This window comes from Talpa occidentalis, unplaced genomic scaffold (genome assembly GCF_014898055.3).
Source record: "Talpa occidentalis isolate TD23 unplaced genomic scaffold, MPIMG_talOcc4v2.1, whole genome shotgun sequence".
Classification (NCBI taxonomy): domain Eukaryota; kingdom Metazoa; phylum Chordata; class Mammalia; order Eulipotyphla; family Talpidae; genus Talpa; species Talpa occidentalis.
Window position 1 is genome coordinate 143,271,061 of NW_026555331.1, and position 25,901 is coordinate 143,296,961.

The following is a 25,901-nucleotide window of genomic DNA, read 5'->3' on the forward strand; positions in this document are numbered from 1 at the left end:
AATGCAAGGAAGTTTAATTTGAAATGAAGATAATGATTTGAATGTAAGGTTTTATAGTATCACAAACGGGGGAGGTGAGGGCGGAAAAGTAAAATAGAAAAAAATAATATCACAAAGGAATGTCATTTCAATAACTATTCAATAACTAGGTCTCCGTATCTGCGTCCCACCTTGCCTAGTTCAGTCATTACAAAAACTACATTTCCCAGGATGCACTGCACAGCAACGTCAACCCGAGGGCCTCGCGTCTCCCAATGGGTTGCCCTCGCCTTATTCGAATGGGACTAATTCCGGCGAAAATTAATATCTGTGGATAAGAGCCGAATTTTGAACTTGCGTTCGCTTGGGACGGTCGGGCACGCCTTTTGGGCGGGACAACGTGGGATCTTTCTGTCAGGCATCGAGCCGGGCAGCCTCACCCTTTTCTGGGACCTCCGTGCGCCCGGGGACGCCGTTAGTGCGCCTCCAAGATGGCGACGCTGTTGGCGGTAAATTCGGGTAAGTGTGGCTGGGGCGCGGGAGACGTTGTGGGGCAGGGGGATCCTCGGTTCTTTAGGGAGAGATCCAGACTGTGAGGACCCTCGGGGTCCCGGCCCCCATTTACGCTGGCTGCCCGCTTTCCCCTGGCTTCTGGAACGAGAGTCCCGCCCTCCCCTGTTTGAATGGCGCGAGGCAGCGCTGCGGCTCCAGCCCAGGAACCCGGGTTTGAGAGCGGGCGGGTGGGGGTTTGGCCCGTGGGGCCCAGGATTTCGTTTCTCCTAGCTCAGGACTGAGCCCGGCCCCTCTCGCTCCCCCACTTTTGTGTCTTGGGCCGGCATTTCGCCTGCATACTGTGAGTCTCCGGCAGTGAGGCCAGAGAAACCGAGATCTTTTTCAGCCATGAGCGCATGTTCAAAGCAGGCACTGGGCCCCTTATGGGAATTGGGGATCCTGCAGGAGACGAGTATCTTCGATGGTGAGGGGTACAGTCCGGAAGGGGGCGGGAAGGGGGTGCCTCGAGCTCAGATGACTCCCCGCTCTGCGGGTGTGGCCCGTCTCTGGATGCTCCCGTACCTTAGAAGCAGTAGATCCTCGGGGCTGGGTAGAGAAGTCGGTAAGGAATCTGGGAGATCTGGGGTGGGTTCTCTTTTGGCGATTCTCAAATTGGGGCGGCACCGCCTCCCGGGGAAATTTGACAGAGTTGGGTGCACTGTGATTGGCAAAGTTCCTGGCACTGCTGGCTCCAAGTGGGCGGGGCAGTGCTGAAATCTAAGAATCACCTGCTCAGAATGTCAGTGCCTGGGTTAAGATGCACTGAACCTCATGGGCACAATGAAGACCATATTTGCGTAGTAAATGTTTGCAGAGAAGTTTTTCCCGAGTGCCCTTGCTTTCTGTTTCTCATTATGCAGGCCTCCCTTTTTCTCCCACCCGTCCTCCCTCTAATGGGACTGCTAGTCTCAAAAAGTTGTCTAAATCTGACTTGCAGATCGAACTATTTCGGAAATAATATGATGGTTTATTTTATAATAAGGAAAGGTTGTATTTATTGGGCACCTACTGTGTTACAGGCACTGGATCAAATGTTTTACATGCCTTATCTCATTTAACTCTATTTATAAACCTATGGTATAGTAGTTATTAAATATCCTATTTTATAATTTGGAAATAGAGACATTGAGTTAAGTAACTTCCCCGAGGCAATACAGATAATAATTCTAAGCCTGTCATAGATGCTTAAATTATTACATGCTACTACTTAAGCAAAGTATTATTATATTATTTTTATTACCCCCAATTCTGATATATCTGAATGTTAGTAATGAAGTTACTTCCATACTATTGCTGTCCTCCCCTAGCACCCAGATATGAAATTAAAAGCAGTGTGTGCATGTTTTATGTGTAGTGATACACATTTCTTCAGTATGCACTCCTCCTAAGTTACTATCAATAAACATAGACCATTGAAGAAGGAAAAGTTGTTGCCAATAGCTGCAAAGAGTTTATACAGTGTATAAGGCTTTGTAGCAGTCCTTTTTAATCGGCAACATAGAAAGGAAACATTTTTAAAAAGCAAGAGCATATTTTTTTAAAAACTTTAACATCTAGGGAAGCAACCCAAATGCTCATAGAGGAATCAACAGGTAAACAAAATGTGGCATACACACAGTGGAATGTTATTTAGCTTTATAAGTAAACAAGTCACAAAAAGACAAATATTGTATGATCCCACTTAAATGAAATAGCTGAAGTCGTCAGACTTATAGAAACAAAGCTTGGTTGCCAGTACTTAGGGAAAATGGGGAGTTATTATTTAACGGGAATAGACTTAGTTTTGGGAGATGAAAAAATCTGGAGAACTATTTACTACAGTGTGAATGCACTTTACTGAATTGTATGTTAAAACATCTGCTAAGATAGCAAATTCAATGTTAGTTTTTTTAACTCACAATTAAAAAAATTTAAACATCTTAGAGTTGTGGAAGAGGAAATATAGTTTGTAGAGTTTTAATTTGCTGAAATTCGCCTGCATATTTACTAGTATTGTGACCTGTATCATCACGGCTGAGTAGACATACAGGCTTGTTTGTAAACAACCATTGGCCCTGCTTGACAGTCTGGTCACCCTGACCTGTTCCCAGCAGTGACTATTTCAGACCTTTTCCATACTCTTCTAACCTAATCTTAGTCACAGAAAAAAATAGAAGCCATGAGTCATGAACTCTTTTTTTTACCCTCAAGCTTAAAATCCTATACAGAGCTGCATGCTTTTCAATCAGTTTCTCTGTGACTTCCTCTTTTAAGCTCTTCTCCTTGTTACCCCCTTTATTTCCTTTTCTTTCCAGTATACTCTCCTTACTCTTGATTCATGCCTCAGTCAAGTTGCTGTTCTCTTGTTCCTCTTCACAGTCAATCCTTTCAAGAAATTTGTTTTCACATTCCACATTTCCATCATTCCGCTTCCTCCTCCCACTTTTTTCAGTCCCCATCCTCTTAAACAACATCCTCTTAAACACTAAAGTTAACATGCTCTTATATTTAAAAATATTCAGTGACTTAAAAAAATTTTTTTTTAAGATTTATTTATTTATACAAACACTGGGGTACAGGTCAGGCACAGGAGGATGAGAGAATTCACCAGAGACAGAGCGGGGAGCAGAACAGGCAGACAGAGTGAAGACACTGCTGAGGCGAGCAGCGGGCGAGGCAGGAGAGTCTGCCGGGCTATGTGGGTTTCTTCCTGGCGGGCCGAGAATTGAACCTGCATTGTAGAAGCTGTGGACAGCTTCACAGCGCGGCGCTCAACCCACTATGCCATGGGGGAGGCCCTTCTGTGACATTTTTAATCTTTATCTTGCTTGATCTTTTAGGATAAAGAAAAAATCCTTAACATGGGTTTGGAAGCGCCCAGCGTGGTGTGGTGTTTGCCTCTTTTGCCAAAACCTTCTTCTGTCCTCTGGCTCTCTTAGCCTTTTAAGTTCTTTGAGGGTCTGGTGTTCCTCTTTCTAAGACAGTGCATGTTGGATGTTAGTTAAACTTAGGTGTGACTCCATGATGAATGTATTTCCTTACTACCCTATAAGCGTACCCTTACCCAATACATGATGAATGAATAAATAAATGTGAACTTGCTAGAGTTTTCTCTAAAATCAGTGAAAATAAATGTATTTTTTTATTTATAAACTTTACTTTTTAGAGCAATTTTAAGTCAAGAACAAATTTACCTAGAGACTTTTCTGATACCTTCCCTTTATATCCTGTGCCAATTAGTTACCAATTCTGACTACTACTACAACAGACCTTTCCTTTCTACTTTACTGCCCTCATCCAAGTTGAGGTTCTGTCTCCTTTGAGTGGTGACTTGGCTATCATCCTTGTTCCTGACAATTGCTATTCTAGTGAGTCCAGCAATCACAGCATTGTCTTACAGTGCCAGTTTTATTTTGTCATCTACTGCTTGCAAATTTCCCTCTTACTAGTAAGAAGAATTCCATGTTGGCCTGGAATCTAAGACTCAAGCCTACTTTATCCTTCACATTTAGAGTCAAGAAAAGAATCTCTAGGAAAATCAGCTAGTCACCATCCAACTAGGACCTCAAAGTGGTCATTAGGATCCAGGGGTTGGTCCTTGTTTTGACAGATGCAGAACTCTTGCTTTGGTAGTTTGTGTGCTCAGAGTTGACTGGATCCCAGCAGTTGATTTTTCTTTAATCAAACTCAGAAAAGACATAAACTAGTATGCCAATTCACTGTTCATTAATGAGAGTATATCTGCATGGGTGCTCATGTTTGTCAGCACATTCTTTAGTCTACAAATTTATATGATACTTTTTTTAATCAGAGGATTGGCAAGTACACAAAGCAGGAGTTGGGTGGTCTCTCTGTGTAAGACCTAGACATGCTGATTCCCACTCCCCCACATCCAAAGGCCTGATAGATCATTGCTTGCCCTGACGTTCAGGTAGGTTAGATTCTCTGTTAGATGTGTTCTCAGCATGCTGTACTTCTCCATCAGAGCTTTCGTTATACTGGTAATTGCTTTTTGAATTCTGGTTTCAATCTGTTTCATCAATCTCTAAGTTCCATGTAGCCTGAGATCCTCTCTGTCTTGCTCATTTTATAGTCTCTGGCAAATAGAGGGCCTACAGTAAATATTTGTTGAGTGAATAAATGATCCAATTTGACTGCTCTATTCTTTGCTTTTCCTGCACATAACCCCTTAGAGTGAAATTTCTTAGTACATTGCCTTCTGTCAGCATTGTTCACAGGATTGTAATGCATTTAATAGGTTACAGTTATCTTTCATGCCACTCTTACGGTCCTGGTAACTATATGGTTTTGTGTTTTCTCAGCGGTTCAATATGCATAAGACCATCCTTTACAGTTTATGTTACAGTTTTAAGTTTCATCTGTTGAGTGATTGATTGGTTTTTACTAGTTTCCCTTTGAGAGTTTTTGCAAACATACATGGGGACCATATCTGATTGTTGCAAACATAAACCTTGGACTTCGGGGTAGTGAGTCTTTAATTTAGTATGTCTCCCATTAAAAAAGGAGACAAGAATATAAATGATCACAGTACATTGATGTGGTAAATAAATGAATGAATGTTAATATCTAATAGAAGATCTTGGTTGTCTTGAACAGGTCTATGCCCTGGACTGAGATGTGTGCAACAATCCCTTAGAAACCTTTGCCATCATTTTGATCTTTTGAAATTCTTTATTTATTTTTTGTGTGAGGCTACAATCATATCCCTTTCTCTTTTCTTTCTTGCTTGCTTTCTTTTTTATTTATTTATTTATTTGTTTGTTTATTTGTTTGTTTGTTTTGTTTATACATGCACTGGGTACAGTCAGAAGCGCGGGAGGGTGAGAGAATTCACCAGAGCCAGAGCGGGGAGCAGAGCAGGCAGAAGGACCAAAGTACACTGCTGAGGGGAGCAGCGGGCGGCAGGAGAGGTCTGCGCGCCATGCGGGACCCTCCTCCGGTGGCCGGGGAGCAGCCGGGGATCGAACCGGCACTGCAGAGGCTACGGGCAGCTTCGCAACCCAGCGCTCAACCGCTGAGCCACTGGGGAGGCCCTTGCTTGCTTTCTTGCTTTCTCTCTCTCTCTCTCTCTCTCTCTCTCTCTCTCTCTCTCTTTCTTTCTTTTTTTTAAGATTTATTTATTTATTCATACAAGAACTGGGGTACAGGTCAGGGGGTGAGAGGATTTACCAGAGACAGAATGGGGAACAGAACAGGTGGAGTGAATGAAATACACTGCTGAGGGGAGCAGCCGGCGAGACAGGAGAGGTCTGTTGTGCCATGTGGGTTGCTCCCTGGCTGGCTGGTGATTGAACTTGTGCTGCAGAGGCTGCGGACTGCTTCACAGTGCAGTGCTCAACCTTCTGTGCCACTAGGGAGGCCCCATATCCCTTTTTCATATTGTTATTGAAATAAAACTTGGTGTGAGCTTTTAAAGACAAGGATTGTATCCCATATTCCCTGTGATATTTTACTGTTCATTTATGGAGCTTAAATATTTTTAGATCAGTGAATTTGGCTGAGGTTAGATGAATTTGCCTAGGTAAATATAAACATGATCTCAATTTCTTCACTTATAAACTATTTGCTGGATATGTCTTAAATTCTGATAAGTATGCTTTTATATTAATGTGAGTTTTGCCTGTATAACTGTATATTTGAAAGTGACAGTGAGCATGACTACAATGTATAAGCAGTAACTTTACATAAGTTTTATTTGATGCTGGTTTTATTTTTTCTTTAAGCTGCAAGTCTGTGGGGCCCTTACAAAGACATTTGGCAAACAGTGGGAAATGCTCTTTGGAGAAGACAACCTGAAGCTGTCCACCTTCTTGACATGATTTTGAAGAAACACAAACCTGACTTCATCTCATTGTTCAGAAACCCAGTAGGAAATTTTCTTTTTCGCCTTTTGAATTTACTTTATTAAAAAGATTGCAGGAGCAAGTCAACTTTTAATGCACGTAAATGGAATATGTTACTATCCTTGTCCATTCAAGTTTTCTCAAAAAGTATGATTTTTCCCTGTGGGCAGTTATTATCTTCCTTTTATTCTCCATAGACATTAATATTGTGTTTCTCTCCAGCTAGGAGATATGATAATATTTGAATACAATTTAGAGAGTTTTGTATTTTCCAGAAATATGAGTCTCCTTAGAATTTCTGACCTATAGTTATACATCTAAGCTTAGTAAAACTGATGATTTCATTTATGTCCAGGCACTCTTCTACAGTTGAAATCTTTATTATGTTATGTAAATTGTGTTAGCTGAACTAATTAATTCTTGCATATTGTCAATCATTGCATCTTGGAATCCTTTTTAACCAGGAATAGAGTTCTTCAGTGGAGGGGCTTCATCTTTGGAATGCCTTATCTTGTTTGACAATTTTCTCTCATAGATTAACAAGGCCATCTAAGAACAATTTATGTTTACCTTACTAGAGATGGTCTTTTGTGTTTTAGGTTTTTTTTTTTCTGTTCATAAGGAGAACCTTTAGCTAAGGAGCTAGTTAAGCTGAGTTCTGGTATTGGCGCTATAAAGAGTTACAAGACCACGGGCAAGTCACCTGACTAACCTGGACTTCAGTTTTATACCTGTTACTAGAGCAGTTGTAGTAAATAATCGTTGTGACCTTTTTCAATGCATAAATTTCTACGATTTTATGATCCTTCTAGTAATTTGATACTTTTATGTCATTTATTAAATATTTCAATACAATAGACCTTTTTAGGAATAAAACTGCATTTTAGATAATAATAAACTATCAGCTTACTAATTAATTCAACAGTTCATACATCCATTTGTTCTCATTTGAAGACTTAATTTTTAACACTTATCATATAGTGTATACTTTGAAAAATTTTTTAGAAAGTTGAAAAATTGTATACTATGTTATGTGACTATTAACAAATTTTAGTTCAGAGTTTGATAGAAGTAGTTACTGAGACGGTAGTACTAGTATACAGAGTTGAAGGTACTGTAAAATAAATATTTTTCCTTGAACCAGGGATGGTTTTATTTATTTTCTCAATTTTCAAAAAATTTATTTATTTATTTTTCAATTGAGGTTAGCAGTGGTTTTACAAAACTGAGTAGTGTAAAATACTACCTCACAAAAGTCTAATTATAAATTATCTGATAAGAAATACTTCTGTCCTATTACCTGGCTGCCTTCCAGGAATCAACTTCTCTAGAAAACTATAATACCTCATCACCAATGTGACTGTTTCTGTTTCATTGTCTTATTTACTTGTTTTTACCATTGTAGCCAAAAAATGTTCAACAACATGAGAAAGTTCAGAAGGCCAGTACAGAGGGAGTCGCCATTCAGGGTCAACAGGGAACCCGACTTCTTCCCGAGCAGCTCATTAAAGAAGCCTTCATCCTCAGTGACCTTTTTGATATTGGAGAATTGGCAGCTGTTGAGCTGCTTCTTGCTGGTAGGTTGACATTTAGCCAAACCTATGGTAAACTAGTACAGAATTATAAAATTACCCACTCGAGTTTAACATACTGTTTAGATTGATTCCCAGTATACTTTCAAGGCTGTAATTTAATGAAAAACCATATTTTAAATATCTCCTTTCTATAATCTTTGATGAATGGAAAGACTTCAGTTTAGTGATCAGGCCAACCCTGGTGGCGCAGTGGTTGAGCACTGAGCTGCGGAGCTGCTCGCAGCCTCTGCAGCACTGGTTTGATCCCCGGCCGCTGGCGAGGATCCCACATGGCGCGACAGACCTCTCCTGCCGCGCGTCACTGCTCCCCTCAGCAGTGTCCTCTGTCTGTCTGCCTGTTCTGTTCCCCAGTCTGTCTCTGGTGAATTCTCTCACCCTCCTGTGCTTCTGACTGTACCTAGTGCTTGTATAAATAAAATAAATAAATCTTTATTTTTTTTTTTTTTAAATTTATTTTTATTTATTTATTTATACAAGCACTGGGTACAGTCAGAAGCGCGGGAGGGTGAGAGAATTCACCAGAGCCAGAGTGGGGAGCAGAGCAGGCAGAAGGACCGAAATACACTGCTGAGGGGAGCAGCGGGCAGCAGGAGAGGTCTGCGCGCCATGTGGGACCCTCCTCCGGTGGCCGGGGAGCAGCCGGGGAATCAAACCGGCGCTGCAGAGGCTGCGGGCAGCCTCTCAACCCAGTGCTCAACCGCTGCGCCACCAGGGAGGCCCAATAAATCTTTAAAAAAAACAAAACAAACAAACAAAAAAGAGTGGTTAAAAATAATTAACTAGCAAAGAATAATGCATCTCACATGCAGTCTAGAACACAAAGTAGTTATTGTCTTATACAAAGTGAGAAGGTAGGGCCTCCCCGGTGGCGCAGTGGTTGAGCGCTGGGTTGCGAAGCTGCCGGCGACCTCTGCGGCGCCGGTTTGATCCCCGGCTGCTCCCCGGCCACCTGAGGAGGGTCCCGCATGGCGCGCAGACCTCTCCTGCCGCCCGCTGCTCCCCTCAGCAGTGTGCTTCGGTCTTTCTGCCTGCTCTGCTCCCCGCTCTGGCTCTGGTGAATTCTCTCACCCTACCGCGCTTCTGACTGTACCCAGTGCATGTATAAACAAAACAAACAAACAAATAAATAATAATAATAAAAAAAAAAACAAAGTGAGAAGGTAATGTTACTGCTTTTTTGGAATTTCTTCTTGAGAGTGATTCAGACCATGAGTAGGTACAAAATAAGAATTTCATTACTGAGTCTTAGGTAAAAAATAAAGCAAGGCTATAAGAAGTAGAGATGGGGGCTAGGAGGGAATTGCTTTAAATAGGGACTTAGAGAAGCCGTATCTAATATTTGGATATTTGACCTGAGACCTGCAGGATGACAAGGTGCCAGAGTTGCTGAAGGATGTTCCAGGCAGAACAGACTTCAAGAGCTAAAAGATTCAAAGAGCATCTATTGTGGCTGGAGTATCACAAGAGACAGGGAGTGTGAAGGAAGAAGGATAGAGCAAAAGTCTGGTCATACTTAAGCTTGCAGGCCATGAAAGTTAATTTGGATTTTATTTTAATTGCAGTGAGAAGTTGTTAACAAGAACTTTAAGCAGAAGAGTTATATAATCTGGAAGAATTTTGAAATCGTCTCTTTGGCTGCTATCTAAAGATTAAAATTTTCATAAAATAAATTAATTTTAATTATAATAAGGGAGCCATGAGGAGAAGCCATGTAGGCATTTTATCTGAAAGTCTAATATGTCTAAAGATAATAATGCAACTGCCAAAATCCTTTTGACTGAAGACTGCATTAAAAGAAGAAGCATAATATTGAGAATGAGGGAGTATACCCATACAATGACAAGGATGTTAACTGGATATCCTCGAGTGTTGAGTTTAATTCAGAACATTAACAAACATTTATTCTGTGACTGCCATGGGCAAGATACTGTGTTAAGACTCCATAGATAGAAAGATGAATAAAACCTCAACTAACTAAAAAGGAACTTATAGTCTAGTAATTGAAAAACACATAAATAATTATGACAGAATTAAGTTCACAATGTGTGTTTGTGCAAGATTTAGTGATCATTCAGAGGGAAGAGGATTTTAAGTTGGCCTCAGGTTGTACAGAATCTTTGAAAACATCATAAGGCTTCAGGTAGTTGCTGAAAAATAAGTAGGCTTATGTCAAGTGGAATAGCTGTACATTCAGCAAGACAGAATGGTTCCACGCAGAAGAAATGGTCTGTATAGAGGTGTGAGCAATGAGATGAATTTGGGGAACAATAGGGAGTGGAGTGATTTGGCTAACAGGAGAAGGAAGGCCTAGGAAATGAAACAAGCTGTAGGCTAGGTATTTTTTTATAATTAATTAAATTTTAATTGAGGCAATATTTGGATATCTCCCCATCACATATCGCCACCATAGTGCACCCACTGCCAAATCACCCACAGTCCACCACCATAGACCCTTGTGCTTCCTTCCCTTTTTGTTCTTACTGTCCTCTCCTCCCCCCAACTGTGCTTTTTAAAGGGACAAAGTGGTAGTTATTTAGAGAAGAGCTGTAAAAAGGGCAAGTGAACTGGAAATGTAAAAAAGGTTTATTTAATTTTCAGAGAAGACCCTAGGGGAAGAAACTTCCAAATATTTTTTAAGATTTCCTGTGTAGTAAAATGGACGTTAAATAACATTAGGTTCACTGGACAGCAGTGAGACCAAAAGGTTCTCACCCAGCATATGGAAATCAGATGGAGAGGAAATTGAGAATTTGGAAAATGGTGAAGTCTATGTTATTGGCTATGTTCCAGCCTGAGTTGGGCGGCCCCTTGGATATGTTGTGGAAGGAGTAACTCAACGGATGGGTGTTTGGAATAGAGGAGCCACTTAAACTCTGAGATCCTAATTTTTTGAACTGAACTTTGCCTATGGTGATTTTTTTCCTATAAACATGTATGTTTATTTATTGAATTATTTCTCAACTTCTTATTTTAGGAGAGCACCAACAGCCACATTTCCCTGGCCTCACCAGGGGATTAGTAGCTGTTCTTTTATACTGGGACGGAAAGCGGTGCATTGCAAATTCCCTGAAAGCTTTAATACAGTCTAGGCGTGGAAAGACATGGACCCTCGAACTCAGGTCTGTTTGCTTCTGAGAATTTCCAGGGGTTAGTTAGAAATGTCTTTAAAAATTATAATTTTAGAAATAACAAAAACCTCTCTTTATGATGTATAATTTAAGTAAAATATGTAACATAAGTCAAGTAATGAATACCCCAGTATTCTGCCAAGAATGACACAACAGTATAAACCTGCTTAATTATGTTTACAAATAAAAAACATTTCATTTATGTCTGGTTAGAAGTTTATTGAAGCCAGTGACCTAAAAAAGGTAAGAAGAGCTAGGTTGTAATTCATCCCAGTTATTGCCAGTAATGCATATTATTGTGAAAAGAGTGTTTGCTGTATCCATCTGATGAGGAAGTATAAACACTACAGTTCATTATAACTTTATTGATTTCCTTTTGTTACAGCCCAGAGCTGATTTCCATAACAACACGCTTTACAGATGAGCTGATGGAGCAAGGATTGACTTATAAAATCCTAACTCTGGTGTCTCAGATTGATGTGAACAATGAGTTTGAGAAACTACAGCGTGAAAGAGGTTTGGGCAATGAGAAACATCGCAAAGAGGCAAGGGTTCAATGAGATAAATTCATGGGTTGTCTGTCATATTTTGGAGGCAGAAAAGTTATGACAACTAGAATATTCTTGTAATAGAGGCCTAGGAAAATTAATAATGCTTATTAAAGTGCATAGGCATCTGCATTAATGAAATTGTCTTGCAGCTATTTCAACTTCTTTCTAGTCACTTTAGGTGACTTTCTAACTCTTTTTTCTGGAATGAATTCTTCCAGAAATTGGTCATCCCATCTGATTAAAATGAGGCATTGACGATAGTTTGTTTAGAATTCCAGAGGTGAGAATTTAGGGTCTTTGGTGAATTGAGATAGATTTATTAATTAGCTTTTATAAAGATAATTTATATTTTGGAATAAAACCAGTCTTCATTGCAATTTATTTATAATGATAACCATCTGTTTTTATTTCTAGGTTTCTGATCTCATTAAGGAGTGCAGGCAGTCTCTGGCAGAGAGCCTTTTTGCCTGGTCTTGCCAGTCACCTTTAGGCAAAGATGACACTCTGCTCCTTATTGGACATTTGGAAAGAGTGACAGTTGAGGCTAATGGCTCCTTGGATATAGTGAATCTGGCTCTTCTCATGGCACTTCTGTACTGCTTTGATATCAGTTTTATAGAACAAGGCACAGAGGAACGAGATGGTATGGGTTTTTAAATTTATTATTTTTTAAAATCAGACTTAAAATTGTGGAGATAACATTTAAGATGGGTGATATTTTAACTATTAATGTATAAGTTGTATATTGTTTCCTTTGTTTTCATTTCATCTGTTTGAATTTTTTTTTTTTAATATTTATTTTTATTTATTTATACAAGCACTGGGTACAGTCAGAAGCGCGGGAGGGTGAGAGAATTCACCAGAGCCAGAGCGGGGAACAGAGCAGGCAGAAGGACCGAAGTACACTGCTGAGGGGGGCAGCGGGCAGCAGGAGAGGTCTGCGCGCCATGTGGGACCCTCCTCCAGTGGCCGGGGAGCAGCTGGGGATCGAACCGGTGCTGCAGAGGCCGTGGACAGCTTCGCAACCCAGCGCTCAACCACTGCGCCACTGGGGAGGGCCCTGTGTTTGAATATTTTAAAAAATATTTATTTTATTTATGCTTACGAGAACTGGGGTATAGGCAGAAGTGTCGGGGGGTGAGAGGATTCACTAGAGACAGGGTGGGGAGCAGAACAGGCAGAGCCACTGCAATACAGTGCTGAGGGGAACAGCGGGCGAGACAGGAGAGGTCTGTTGCACCATGTGGGTTACCTCCCTGGCCAGGGACTGAACTTGTGTTGCAGTGGCTGCGGATAGCTTCATAGTGCTGAGACTTAACCCTTTGTGCCATCAGGGAGGCCCATATTTGAATTTGTTTTTCAAATTTTCAAATTTTTTTATTTGTGCCTAGAAGAACAGGGGTATAGGCCAGAAGTGCTGTGGGTAAGAGGATTTACCAGAGACAGAGTGGGGAGCAGAACAGGCAGATCTCCTGAAATACACTGCTGAGGGGAGCAACGGGTGAGACAGGAGAGGTCTGCTATGTCTTGTGGGTTAGCTCCCTGGTCAGGGGTCAAACTCAGGTCCTAGGGGTGATAGCACTGAGTCTTAACCCCTAAGCCATTAGGGAGGCCCCCCATATTTGAATGTTAAAATGTAAGATCACATTTTAAAAATAATTGCAACCTGTTAGATGTTTCTGTTGTCCTTTTGGGTTTTGGGATAACCAAGTGTTAAAGGATATGTAATACATGTTTATGAGTTACTCATGCCTGACTTACTTAATTGCTTATTTCTTTATTAACATTTCAAAGTTTTCAAGAGAAATAAGAAAGAGTAGCTATAACATTTAGTAACATATTATTTTTGACTTGTATTTTCTGTGACGTTTCAGATGAAACTTCACCAGGTTTACTTGGTAACCATAAAGACATTTAAGAACTAAGGATCTCAAAAATGGTTCCTACAAAGGAAGATTGCTGTCATTTATAAATATTTATAATTATTCCAACATTTATCCCTATCCATTTTTGATTACATTATCCAAATCTCCTCTCATTAGGTAGATAAGGATAGTAGATACTTTCCACTAATCTTTGATGACCATCTTTATCCTGATTTAAAACACATCTACCCTTTACTTTCCATCAAGTTGTCACATGGTCCAGTGTATGTCACGTAATAAGTGACACCCGTCCTCATAGAACCCTCCAGTTAAGATATTGGTCACCTTTCCTGTATTGAATAAAATGAAGCAAAGAATTACAGGGTAGGCTGTGTTAATGACAGTTTAAGAGCTGGGCCTTTTAAAAGCTAAATGGAATGCCGTGGAAGTTTCATAGACTAGGATGTGAAGTTCTTGCATTAGCTTGAAATTACATCAATTTTGGGCACTTATAATGTTTAGCTCATTTTAATTGTAAGGTCTTGTTAGTCATTCTGTATATCTCGTTAATAAGTGGGAGGAGTAGATTATTAGTGCATATAACAGTTGAAGATTTAAAAGTACAGGAAATTAATATGTTCTTGGTTGGGAACCACTGGACTGAGTGAGTATTCACAGGATAGCCAAAGGAAATGTGAGAAAATAATGAAGTAGCGCCTCCCTGGTGGTGTGGGGGTTAAAGTCTTAGCACTAGCAAGCTGGCCAGGGAGCTAACCCACATAGTATAGCAGACCTCTCCTGTCTCGCCTGCTGCTCCCCTCAGCAGTGTGTTTTAGCAAATCCACCTGTTCTGCTCCCCATTCCTTACCCCCCCTCCCCACACCTCTGGCCTGTACCCCAGTTCTTGTATGCATAAATAAATAAATCTTTAAAAGAAATCATGAAGTAAAAGAAACATTCTTAATCAGTGGTGTTTCCTGTTATTTTAGTTTGCATTCGGAGCCCTGTGCTTCTTTTAAGTATAGTATAATTGAATTGTAAATTGAAAATTATTTGGCTGTTTCATTTATGTTACAATCAGAGTAGACACTTGTGTGTAATTTGTATCTTTTGTTTTGGTCACCTATGTGATATTTTAAATTTAGAATATTACAAAATTCTATCTTTTTTCTTCTATAAAAGACATTGATTTATAATTTATAATTTATATACCAAAAAAATTATGGCTCTTTAACTTTTTTAAAATATATGGTATACTTTAAGAAAACCATTGAACACAGTGAAATTGAAATTTAGGATTATTGTCTTTCTCCTTCTATTTTTAGTGTGTGGGCGATTCTCACATAGTGTCCCTTTTGGTTTGTCAAGCATTAATGTTAATTGTCATAATTTTTTGATGAGAATACATGGATTTTCTGACCTTTAGGCCTTCTTTATGTCAAAAGTGAGTATTTTCCTACTTTTTAGCATAGTGCTCCTTTTTTGTGTTTTCAGATATGATTCATCAACTTCCCCTGTTGACAGAAAGACAGTACATTGCAACAATTCACTCTCGCCTTCAAGACTCACAGCCTTGGAAACTACCTGGGCTGCAAGCCACTGTCAGACTTGCCTGGGCGCTGGCATTGAGGGGAATCTCTCAGCTACCTGATGTGACTGGTAAATTGATTGTAGTAATCTTGTTATGAGAAACAACATATCAATGTTTAATTATATAGCAACAGTTTAGGAGGACATCTAGAGTTGTATTAAATGATACTTTGTAATATAGTGGAGTATGTATTTTTTCCCCCATTGTTTCCCCAAAGAAATTGAATGAAATATTTCTCTTTCTTGGAGCCAGTGTCAGTGCTCTTGGAACTTCCTTTTTTCCTTAAAATTTTAAGTTTTGAAATGACAGTAGTATCAAAATACTTTTTTAATTAAAATTTACTATTTAAATTTTTTTTTTTTACGAACTGCTTTTTCACATTGTGTCAAATTAAAAGCTAGTATTTTTAAAATTCACTATATTAGAAAGATATATTTGGATCCGTGATTAACCGATATGAAATTCTGACTTGTAGCGATCTCTTTACCCACTACTCTAGCATAGCTTACTCTCTGTGTACATGCAGGTAATTATATTAATAGTAATTTACACCAACAGAGTGAGAATTATGGTTTCATTGTAATTTGAAGCCCAAGGAAATGCCACTTATTTTTATGATACATCTGGAAAAATTTCATTAGAATTTACAGTCCATGTCAGTGTTCTCTAGTCCTAGAGTGTTAACAGATCCCAGTATTTTATCGGTTGTGTGATTCTAGAACATTTTACTAGTGATATGCTGTTCTCAAAGGGATTGCAGAAAGTTGTATTTTATGAAGAGTCTTTCTTTGGCCAGTTTTTTATATTAAAGCTGATGGAAGGCTAATTAGGTGTTTTTATTTCCAAAATTTTTTTTTTGCGGATTTATTTATTTATGCAAGCACTGGGTACAGTCAGAAGCACGGGATGGTGAGAGAATTCACCAGAGCCAGAGCAGGGAACAGAACCGGCAGACCAATGAAATACACTGCTGAGAGGAGCAGCAGGCGCAGCAGGAGAGGTCTGCGCGCCATGTGGGAACCTCACGCGGTGGCTGGGGATCTAACCAGCGCTTTAGAGGCTGCGGGCAGCTTCGCAACCCAGAGCTCAACCTCTGCGCCACTGGGGAGGCCCCATTTCCAAATTCTTTTTCTGAACTATAAATATGTCTTCTCAGTTCTCAGTTACAAATTTCTTTAAGTACTTTACTGGAATGAATTTTGTTTTTTGTTTTTTGGGTTTTTTTTTTTGCAGAACTCTGTACCATCAGCCTTTGTTTGCTTCACCTCTTTGTTTGGAATTAATTTTTTACCCTTTAAATTTTTAAGTAGCTGTGTGATAGTTAATCAAATTCACATACTATAATTTATTGTACTGAATTATAGTATTGAGAGGTACAGTAGAATATACCACAGTTTGCTACAGAATAGTAGAAAAGAATAGGAATCCAGATTGGTTAAAAGTCCTGTTATCTTTGGCTACTTAATCTCTTTTCTATGGTTATACTAGTTATAAGCTTTGGCAATGAGCTTTCCATTATAAATTATTATAATAGACATTTTTAAATTATAACAATTTTCTGTTTTAGTAATCCTCCCTATCCACAAGGGATATGTTCCAAGACCCCCAGTGGATGCCTGAAACTGGATATTACTGAACCCTATATGTACTGTTTTTTTTCTGTATGTACATACTTAGCATAAAGTTTAATTTATAAATTAGGTACAATAAAAGATTAATAAGAATACTAATCAAATAGAGCTGTATGTACTAATCAAATAAGTATGCTGTAATAAGTTATGTGAATATGGTCTCTCTTTCAAAGTATTATTTATTATATATATTACCTTCCATGCTATGGTTCACCGTATGTAATTGAAAACATGAAAAATGAAACTGGATAAGGAGGGACTACTATAGTTACTATTTAAAAAATTTCTAGAAAAGGTGAATACCTTACATTACAGAAATGATCATTTCTTGAAGTAATCTAACAAAGTTTTTACTCTTATCAAAGACTTCTGAAAAATTTATCAACTGTCTTATATTGTTTTATAAAAATATATTTTGAGGTTTATTGAACTTAAAATCTTGCAACTTTAATTGCAATATTTGTGAATTCAAGTGAAGGGCTAGAATTAATAGTTGTTATTAATATTTTAGTAGCATTAATTAATAATTTTATTTATCATCATTAGTCATAATAAAAAATTAAACTATTTTGTTCTCAAGAAGTTCGTGTTGATGTAGGTAGATATGTGGGCTTTATTTCAAAATGCAAAACCAAACAACCCTAACCCATCTGTCTCCCTTGCTTGAGACTATCCTGACATCTATTTCTGACCCTTTTCAAGGCAGTGATAATGTACTTTTAGTGTCACAGAGACACTATCTGGTTTCTGTGATGGTCAGGTTGACTAAGTTTTGTAGCAGTTCTTTCCAAAACCCAGATTACCACAAAATTACCTAGTAATTTTGTAATTAAAATTTTCAAGATGTAATCAGCAATGTATTTTTTTTTAGCAATGTACTTTTTGATGGAAGAACATAGTGTCACCTATTACATACTCTTACCAAAAAAATTGAGTATCAATTAATTTTTATTACATTCAGAGGGCAGAGAAATTTGTTAACTATATCATGGGAATGCAGTGACAAGCCATGACTTTTTGAATCATCCAGTTTATATCATTATGATAAAGCTTTCATATTATTTTACTATGTTAATACTTTGATATTAGCTCTGACCATGCCAGTGTTATATCATACATTTTTTTTTTTTTCTTTTTTAAAGATTTATTTATTTATTTATACAAGCACTGGATACAGTCAGAAGGGCGGGAGGGTGGGAGAATTCACCAGAGCCAGAGCAGGGAGCAGAACAGGCAGATTGACAAAGTACAATTTGAGGGGAGCAGCGGGTGGCAGGAGAGGTCTGCCTGCCATGTGGGACCCTCCTCCGGTGGCCGGGGATGAAACCGGTGCTGCAGAGGCTGCGGGCAGCTTTGTAGCCCAGCGCTCAACCGCTGCGCCACCAGGGAGGCCCTATATTATACATTTCTAAGGTAAATTTTTTAAATCCCCCATGATGTTACTATGAGTAGCATGTGATTTTTCTCAAATGTACCTTTTCAGTAGTACTTTGGGGTTTGTGAGTTAGTTATAGTTTTGCACAGTCTTATTTTGTATGTAGCACATATGAGATGGTTGAGAACATGTGAATTTTGAACCATCAGCAGAGTATTAGGAGTTATTGTAATCTAGTTTAATAATTCTTCCTCTCTGTGCTGTTTTTCTAAATATATTTTTAGCTTTGGCTGAATTCACAGAAGCAGATGAAGCAATGGCAGAGCTTGCAATTGCTGACAATGTTTTCCTGTTCCTCACTGAATCCGTGGTGGTATCAGAAAACTTCTATCAGGAGGAATTTTATATTCGTAGAATCCATAATCTTATCACAGATTTCCTTGCACTTATGCCGATGAAGGTAAGGAGAATAAGGAAATGTAGTTGGAGAATTTTATGAAAAACTGATCAACTAACTTTATGTTTTGGAAAAATAATAAAATGTTTTATTGCAGACTAAAATTGGACAGTAGTTGTGTTACACCTTGTGAATTAGTTTGTGATTCATGAAAATAAAATAATATGAGGAGCCATTTGCTGAGAATAAGCTAAAAGGAAGAAATATTTGATTTTGAGCATGGTTTTTATTGAGAAAATAATGGGCAAATGAAAATGTTTCTCTGGGTAGAAAATTATTAACCCCATGGTACCCTAGGCATTCATGCTAAGGTTGCATTCATGCTATTTTAATACTTTTATACATGATTTGGAGGAGACACAGTGGAAAATCTACAGCTTTATAGATAGTCTTTTAGACTCTTAGCTGTACTATATAAATGGGCTTCTGCATGAATTTAAATAAAATAATATTTAAGAAACTAATGCAAAGATTGTTTTTATAATTTCTTTTTTTCCTTTTTTAAAAATAATATGTTTAGGGGGAAGGGTGCCCATCTCTAGTGAGGATTCCTTTGAATAAAGGGATGGAGCTATAAATTTCATCCAACAAAGGGTTTTAGAGCCATTCCAGACTTCTTTTTTTTTTTTTTTTAATAGAGGCATGTTTTTTATTTATTTATTTATTTGTTTGTTTGTTTGTTTTGTTTATACATGCACTGGGTACAGTCAGAAGCGCGGGAGGGTGAGAGAATTCACCAGAGCCAGAGCGGGGAGCAGAGCAGGCAGAAGGACTGAAGTACACTGCTGAGGGGAGCAGCGGGCGGCAGGAGAGGTCTGCGCGCCATGCGGGACCCTCCTCCGGTGGCCGGGGAGCAGCCGGGGATCGAACCGGCGCCGCAGAAGCCGCGGGCAGCTTCGCAACCCAGCGCTCAACCACTGCGCCACCGGGGAGGCCCCAGACTTCTTTTATAGTATATGTTCTGTATGCCATTTTATGCTGAGAAGGCCACCAAAATGGTGGCAAGAAGTAAATGAGGAAGCAAAGCCCTATAAAACTATCTTTTCTGTGTGTGTATAATAAAAGCACCCTGAAGGATCTTCACCTGTAATTTTGCTGTGCAATTCTTATACCATAATTCCAAAAACATAGGACAAATGGAAAAAGTACCCAGAATGGCAACAGATGATTGAGGAGTGAGGTGTTTATTCATTAAATGATGAATGAGGTGTTTACTGAGTTTCTCCTGTATTCCTGGAGAAGTGAAGAAGACAAATAAATAGGAGACTTGTTCCTTGCCAGCCAAGAATGTATAATCTAGTTGGAAAAATAAGATAGACATAGAAAAATACAGGTAATGAATAAATGAAAGGTATAGACAATAAATTATAATGAATTCCTTTAGGCTAAGGGCTCACCTGGACTAGAAGAGTTAAGAAGTATTTTACAGTTCACTTTAGTGTTGAAGGACTTGATAGATTAACATCACAGAGTTTTGGAATAGGAAGAAATCATTTTACATTTGCAGAAATGAAGCCTTAGAAAGGTTGAGGCTTTAAGTTTTTCATTAGTCCCGATGGAACTCTGATTTATTGAAAGATAATGTCATCTAGAAAGATGAAGTTTGAGAAATTTGAAAAGACAAAGTCATAAATGGCTTAGAGATGGTAAACAATGAATTTATTTACACAATTCTTGAATACTAAACTTTCTTTAATCAATACAGGACTATTTAGGTTATTTCTTGAATGACCTTTCGTGGTTTGTGTCTGTTAGTCTCCATTTCATTGAAATTAACAAATTGATATAAGGTATAAGTTTATCCTAATATTCCTGTATTATAGTTTTCATGTCTATGGGATCTGTAGTGATATTTCTTCTTTCATTCCTAATGCTTGTTTTTGTGTTTTTCCTTTTTTTCTTAATTAGCTTTCCTTTCTGGTGTTTTATTGTATATTGAAAGAGGAATGTTGAAATCTCCAGTTGTAATTACGCATTTGTCTAGTTATGATTTTTAAGGGAGAATTAACTTCTTAGTTATCATTTAGTTGACCCAAGTATAATAAGGCAATGGTTTTAACCAGACTATAATGTCCTTCAGAGTGGATTTGGGAAATGAATGAGGTTAGTTTTGCTTGTTTCATGGACTGTAGTAGTGACATTGCTAGTTGGTGGGTAGTTTTGGGGATATTAAATATTCTGTAGTGTTCAACATTATCCAGCTCTGTCCAAAATGCCTGGTACTGAGAAACACTGTAGTTAAACTCATTTTATGAGAAATGCTTGAAGTTTTAAGATATTATAAATTATGGATAGTAATATTGCAACAAAATTCCTAGCATAATTTTCCATCTCACTTAACATGGAATAGATATATCATAGTTTTTCTTTCATGTAATCACTTTTGGATAGTTGCTTGATTTTCTGGTTTTATTATTAATCTCTTTAATAAATTTGTGTATTCAATCATGTAATAAATCCAATAGGTGAAACAGTTGAAGAATCGGGCAGATGAAGATGCTCGAATGATTCATATGAGTATGCAGATGGGTAATGAACCCCCCATCTCTCTTAGAAGGGATTTGGAACACTTAATGCTCTTGGTAAGTAATTATGTTGGCTGGATTATCTCCCTCCTTTCATTAATCTTTCCCTAAGTTTGAAAATCTTCAGGTGTGTTTAATATTTTGAATGTACAAGTGAATCCAATAAAGGTTAGATGTTTATTTTAAAGTAATATTTGAGTTATAGACATTTTCCCACAGACTTTATTTACTCTTTGCAGATTGGTGAGCTATATAAAAAGAACCCTTTTAATTTGGAGCTTGCTCTAGAATATTGGTGTCCCTCAGAGCCTCTTCAGACTTCTACAATCATGGGATCCTACCTTGGGGTGGCTCATCAGCGACCCCCTCAACGCCAGGTAAGTGCCTTGTTTATTTATTTATTTTTTTAAAGATTTATTTATTTATTTATACAAGCACTGGGTACAGTCAGAAGTACAGGAGGGTGAGAGAATTCACCAGAGCCAGAGTGGGGAGCAGAACAGGCAGACTGACAAAGTACACTGCTGAGGGGAACAGCGGATGGCTGGAGAGGTCTGCCGCGCCAAGTGGGACCCTCACCAGCAGCCGGGGATTGAACCAGTGCTGCAGAGGCTGTGGGCAGCTTCGCAGCCCAGCACTCAACTGCTGCGCCACCGAGGAGGCCCGCTTCGTTTTTTTACTTTGTACTCTGGAATAGTAATTAGGAGCCTTGAAAGCATGAATAAATGTTATTTCCTGATATTGCTATTAACAGAAAGGATCACTAGTGTAACCTTTGAACATTTGTACTTTTCCCCTTTGTTTAAGGGACTTTCATTTTTTTCATTTTTTTTTTTTTAAAGATTTATTTATTTATTCATATAAGCATTGGGTACATTCAGAAGTGTGGGAGGGTGAGAGAATTCACCAGAGCTAGAGCAGGGAGCAGAGCAGGCAGAAGGACTGAAGTACACTGCTGAGGGGAGCAGCGGGCGGCAGGAGAGGTCTGCGTGCCTTGTGGGACCCTCCTCCTGTGGCCGGGGAGTAGCCGGGGATCGAACCGGCGCTGCAGAGGCTGCGGGCAGCTTTGCAACCCAGTGCTCAACCGCTGAGCCACCGGGGAGGCCCTGTTTAAGGGACTTTTAAATTCTTAAATTTAAGTTCTGATCATTTTGGAGTTTATGGAGTCAGTTAGTTATTAAATAATAGGTATCTAGTAAAATAGAGACAGAAAGGTTCTAGTCTCTTTATATGTCAGTTATTTGAATTTTATTAGTATTAACTAGTATTGGTCTGTTCCTATAGGCATGCCAATAACCAGTATACATCTTTCTTATCAAATTGGGGAAGATGGAAGAGGTACAAGTACTATAAGAAGCAGCTTAGAAGTTATAATTGATTACAACTATGAGTCAGTAGATAATGCAACGTCCATTTTCTATCCTGCAGGATATACTATAGCAAATGAGATGGATTGTCTATCTGTCTTCATCTTTTTTGGAATTTCCGGATCTAGAAATTTCCACACCTCACATATTTCATTTATAGTAGAATCTATGATCTGACATCTTTTTTTTTTTTAAAGATTTATTTATTGGGCCTCCCCTGGTGGCGCAGCGGTTGAGTGCTGGGCTGCAAAGCTGCGCGCAGCCTCAGCAGTGCTGGTTCGATCCCTGGCCATGGGGCTAGGGTCCCACATGGCGCGCAGACCTCTCCTGCCGCCTGCTGCTCCCCTCAGCAGTATACTTTGTCACTCTGCCTGTTCTGCTCTCCTCTCTGGCTCTGGTGAATTCTCTCACCCTCCCGTGCTTCTGACTGTACCCAGTTTGTATGAATAAATAAATAAATCTTAAAAAAAAAAAGATTTATTTATTTATGCACACAAGAGCTGGGACACAGGCCAGAGATGCGGGGGGTGAGAGGATCCACCAGAGACAGAGTGGGGAACAGAACAGGCAGACTGACTGAAATACACTGCTGAGGGGAGCAGCGAGCGAGACAGGAGAGGTCTGCTTCACCATGTGGGTTGCTCCCCAGCCGGCTGGGGATTGAACTTGTGCTGCAGAGGCTGTGGATTGCTTCATAGTGCGGTGCTTAACCCCTTGCACCATCAGGAAGGCCCTGACATCTTTTTTTTTTTAAACTATATTTTATTGTTTTATTTTTCCTCCATTTAAAAAAATGTTTTAGAGAGCATTTATTAAAAAATTTTGAAGACTAAAAACAACTTTCTATTATGAAAAATTTCAAACATAGGAAAGGGAGAACACTTACTGAATATGATGAACACCCTACCTCTTAATTTAATAACTATGAACATCTTACTCTGTTTTACTCAGCTACTACTGTTACTTTTGCTATATTTATTTTCTGGGATATTTTAATGTGAGTTATATACAACATGATATTTTACCTCTTGTTGTTTAAGCTAATGTTTTGTAAAAATAAGGATATTTTTCTACATAATCACAAACCATGTTATCCCTAACAGATTTAACAATAATTTCCAATAATCTGTAACATTCTCTATTCTGAGTTCTGCTATTGAGTGTGAATCATATTTCAGTTGTTGACAATAGATTTGAGGTATATGCAAGAAAAGAAAACACTAAGAAGTAGAATTGTGTAGGAATTTGGCATTGTGGGAACACAAAACAAAATGTGTTTAGGATTACCATCAAAAATCTTTCTGATTCCTAGGTCTCCATACTAAATTTGATGGGATGTAGGTACTCTGGGTTATAATGTCTTTGAATTTAACTAGTTAATTTTGATTAATAAATTTCAGTTGTTTTACATATGTATATGTGAGTAGTCTTATGTTGTGTGACATTGAGATGTTTTTTAGAAATGTACTTCATGTTCATAAGAATATTGTTCTGTAATTGCATTAAATTGCGAACAAACAGAAGAGGCAATTTTTCTTAATACCACATTATTTGGTCTCTGTTGGGTTAAATGAGAGTACTTTATTAGTTTCATTTCATGTGTTATTTATATTAGCTAGTCCATGTTGCCTTAAAGTTAAGGTATGGTTCATGTAAACTATTGGTTTTTCCCTATTTCAGGTTGTCTTGTCAAAGTTTGTGAGGCAAATGGGTGACCTGTTGCCTCCAACTATTTATATTCCTTACTTGAAAATGCTCCAGGGATTGGCCAATGGGCCGCAGTGTGCCCACTACTGTTTCAGCCTGCTCAAAGTCAATGGCAGTAGTCATGGTAAGGAAAATAGGGGGATTTGTCTAAGTTCACTGAGACATTCTTGAGTTCAGTTTTCCCCAGGCTATTAAAGAATATTGATTATTTGTACTAAATTCTACTTGGTGTATAAATTATTTTCATAAAAATGGGGAAAGAAGCACCCTGGTGTCTTTATGGTTAGTGAGTGATGCCTAAGTTATGCCTGATTATGGTCTCACAAATGCGGACTTTTACCATTTGTTTTAGGAAATACCATTCAGTTTGGGAAATCAGAATTAATATATAAAATTTTAAGAACACGTCTGGTGCTTCATAAAATATATACCCTTGTCACATAGGTTTGATTCATTTATCATTATAGGTACTTGTTTTCTAGATTTCTGTAATTAAAACTTTTTTTTCATGACCATCTCCCAATTTCCTCATATAATTTTCAGACTTGTCTGAAACACTGTGAAAGGGAAGAGAAAAATTTATTAAACATCTGCTTTTTTAGGTAGATATTATTACTTTCATCTTTACATGTCAGAAAAGTGAGGTTTAGAGAAGTTCAGTGATTTATCCAAGGTGACATATAAATGGGGCTTGTCTTATATGCGATGCTTTTGCTCCCAGTGCCTGATATCTAAACTAGTTATCGCTTTCTTTTTTTATTTTATTTTTTTAAAAGATTTATTTATTTATGCATACAAGAGCTGGGGTACAGGCCAGAGATGTGGGGGTGAGAGGATCACCAGAGACAGAATGGGGAACAGAACAGGAAGATTGACTGAAATACACTGCTGAGGGGAGCAGCGGGTGAGACAGGAGAGGTCTGCTGCACCATGTGGGTTGCTCCCCAGCTGGCCGGGGATCAAACTCATGCTGCAGAGGCTGCAGATTGCTTCATACTGCGGTGCTTAACCCCTTGCGCCACCAGGGAGGCCACTAGTTATCTCTTTCTTTGGGTATTTAAGCTCAATGTTTGGCAATTACTTGGGAAAAGCAGCCCCATATAGTGATGTGACAACACTGAACTCTCCTCCATATGAAGTAGGTAACTAACATTCGAAGTGATTTATCTTTGCATTTATGTGGATACCACCCATTTACAGCTCTCAGGAGGAATTAATCCAGACTTCTAGTTTGCAGAGGGATTCTAAACTTTTCAACACACTACTTATCTAGATGAGGCAACACTGCTTTTTTCAGGACAACATATTATTTATCTAGGACAAAGGCAACGTTTATTGACTTTCTCCATCCATTTTCAAAAATACTTAGACATTTTTGAGAGAAAATTCTGTCTGTCTTTGTTTACAGTTGAGAATATTCAGGGAGCAGGTGGCAGTCCTGTTAGCTGGGAACATTTCTTTCACTCCCTAATGCTTTACCACGAACACCTCCGGAAGGACCTCCCAAGTGCAGATAGCGTTCAGTACCGTCACCTTCCCTCACGTGGCATCACGCAGAAGGAGCAAGATGGATTGATTGCATTTTTACAGCTCACATCTACCATCATCACTTGGGTAGGTTACCCCGTCCACAGCATATGAGAGTATAATTTTATTTGTATTCTAGCACAGGCCTTGAAGAATCCCCCAAATTTTCTTGTAATGCTTACAGTTTAAAAGTGATATATTTGGCATA

At 38.7% G+C, this 25,901-nt stretch overlaps 1 protein-coding gene across 1 annotated transcript in view; it reads left to right on the plus strand.

Annotated features, from left to right (window-relative positions):
• The first annotated feature begins 252 nt into the window (after positions 1 to 252).
• Positions 253 to 25,901, plus strand: part of NUP205 (nucleoporin 205) — a 68,529-nt gene continuing 42,880 nt past the window's right edge. Inside the window, exons 1-12 of the mRNA XM_037513925.2 lie at positions 253 to 498; positions 6,255 to 6,397; positions 7,780 to 7,951; positions 10,944 to 11,088; positions 11,483 to 11,642; positions 12,063 to 12,291; positions 15,008 to 15,172; positions 18,395 to 18,570; positions 21,033 to 21,149; positions 21,332 to 21,469; positions 24,140 to 24,290; positions 25,575 to 25,780. Coding sequence (XP_037369822.1) covers positions 471 to 498; positions 6,255 to 6,397; positions 7,780 to 7,951; positions 10,944 to 11,088; positions 11,483 to 11,642; positions 12,063 to 12,291; positions 15,008 to 15,172; positions 18,395 to 18,570; positions 21,033 to 21,149; positions 21,332 to 21,469; positions 24,140 to 24,290; positions 25,575 to 25,780 — 1,830 coding nt within the window. The 5' untranslated portion in view covers positions 253 to 470. The remainder of the gene's footprint in view (positions 499 to 6,254; positions 6,398 to 7,779; positions 7,952 to 10,943; positions 11,089 to 11,482; positions 11,643 to 12,062; positions 12,292 to 15,007; positions 15,173 to 18,394; positions 18,571 to 21,032; positions 21,150 to 21,331; positions 21,470 to 24,139; positions 24,291 to 25,574; positions 25,781 to 25,901) is intronic.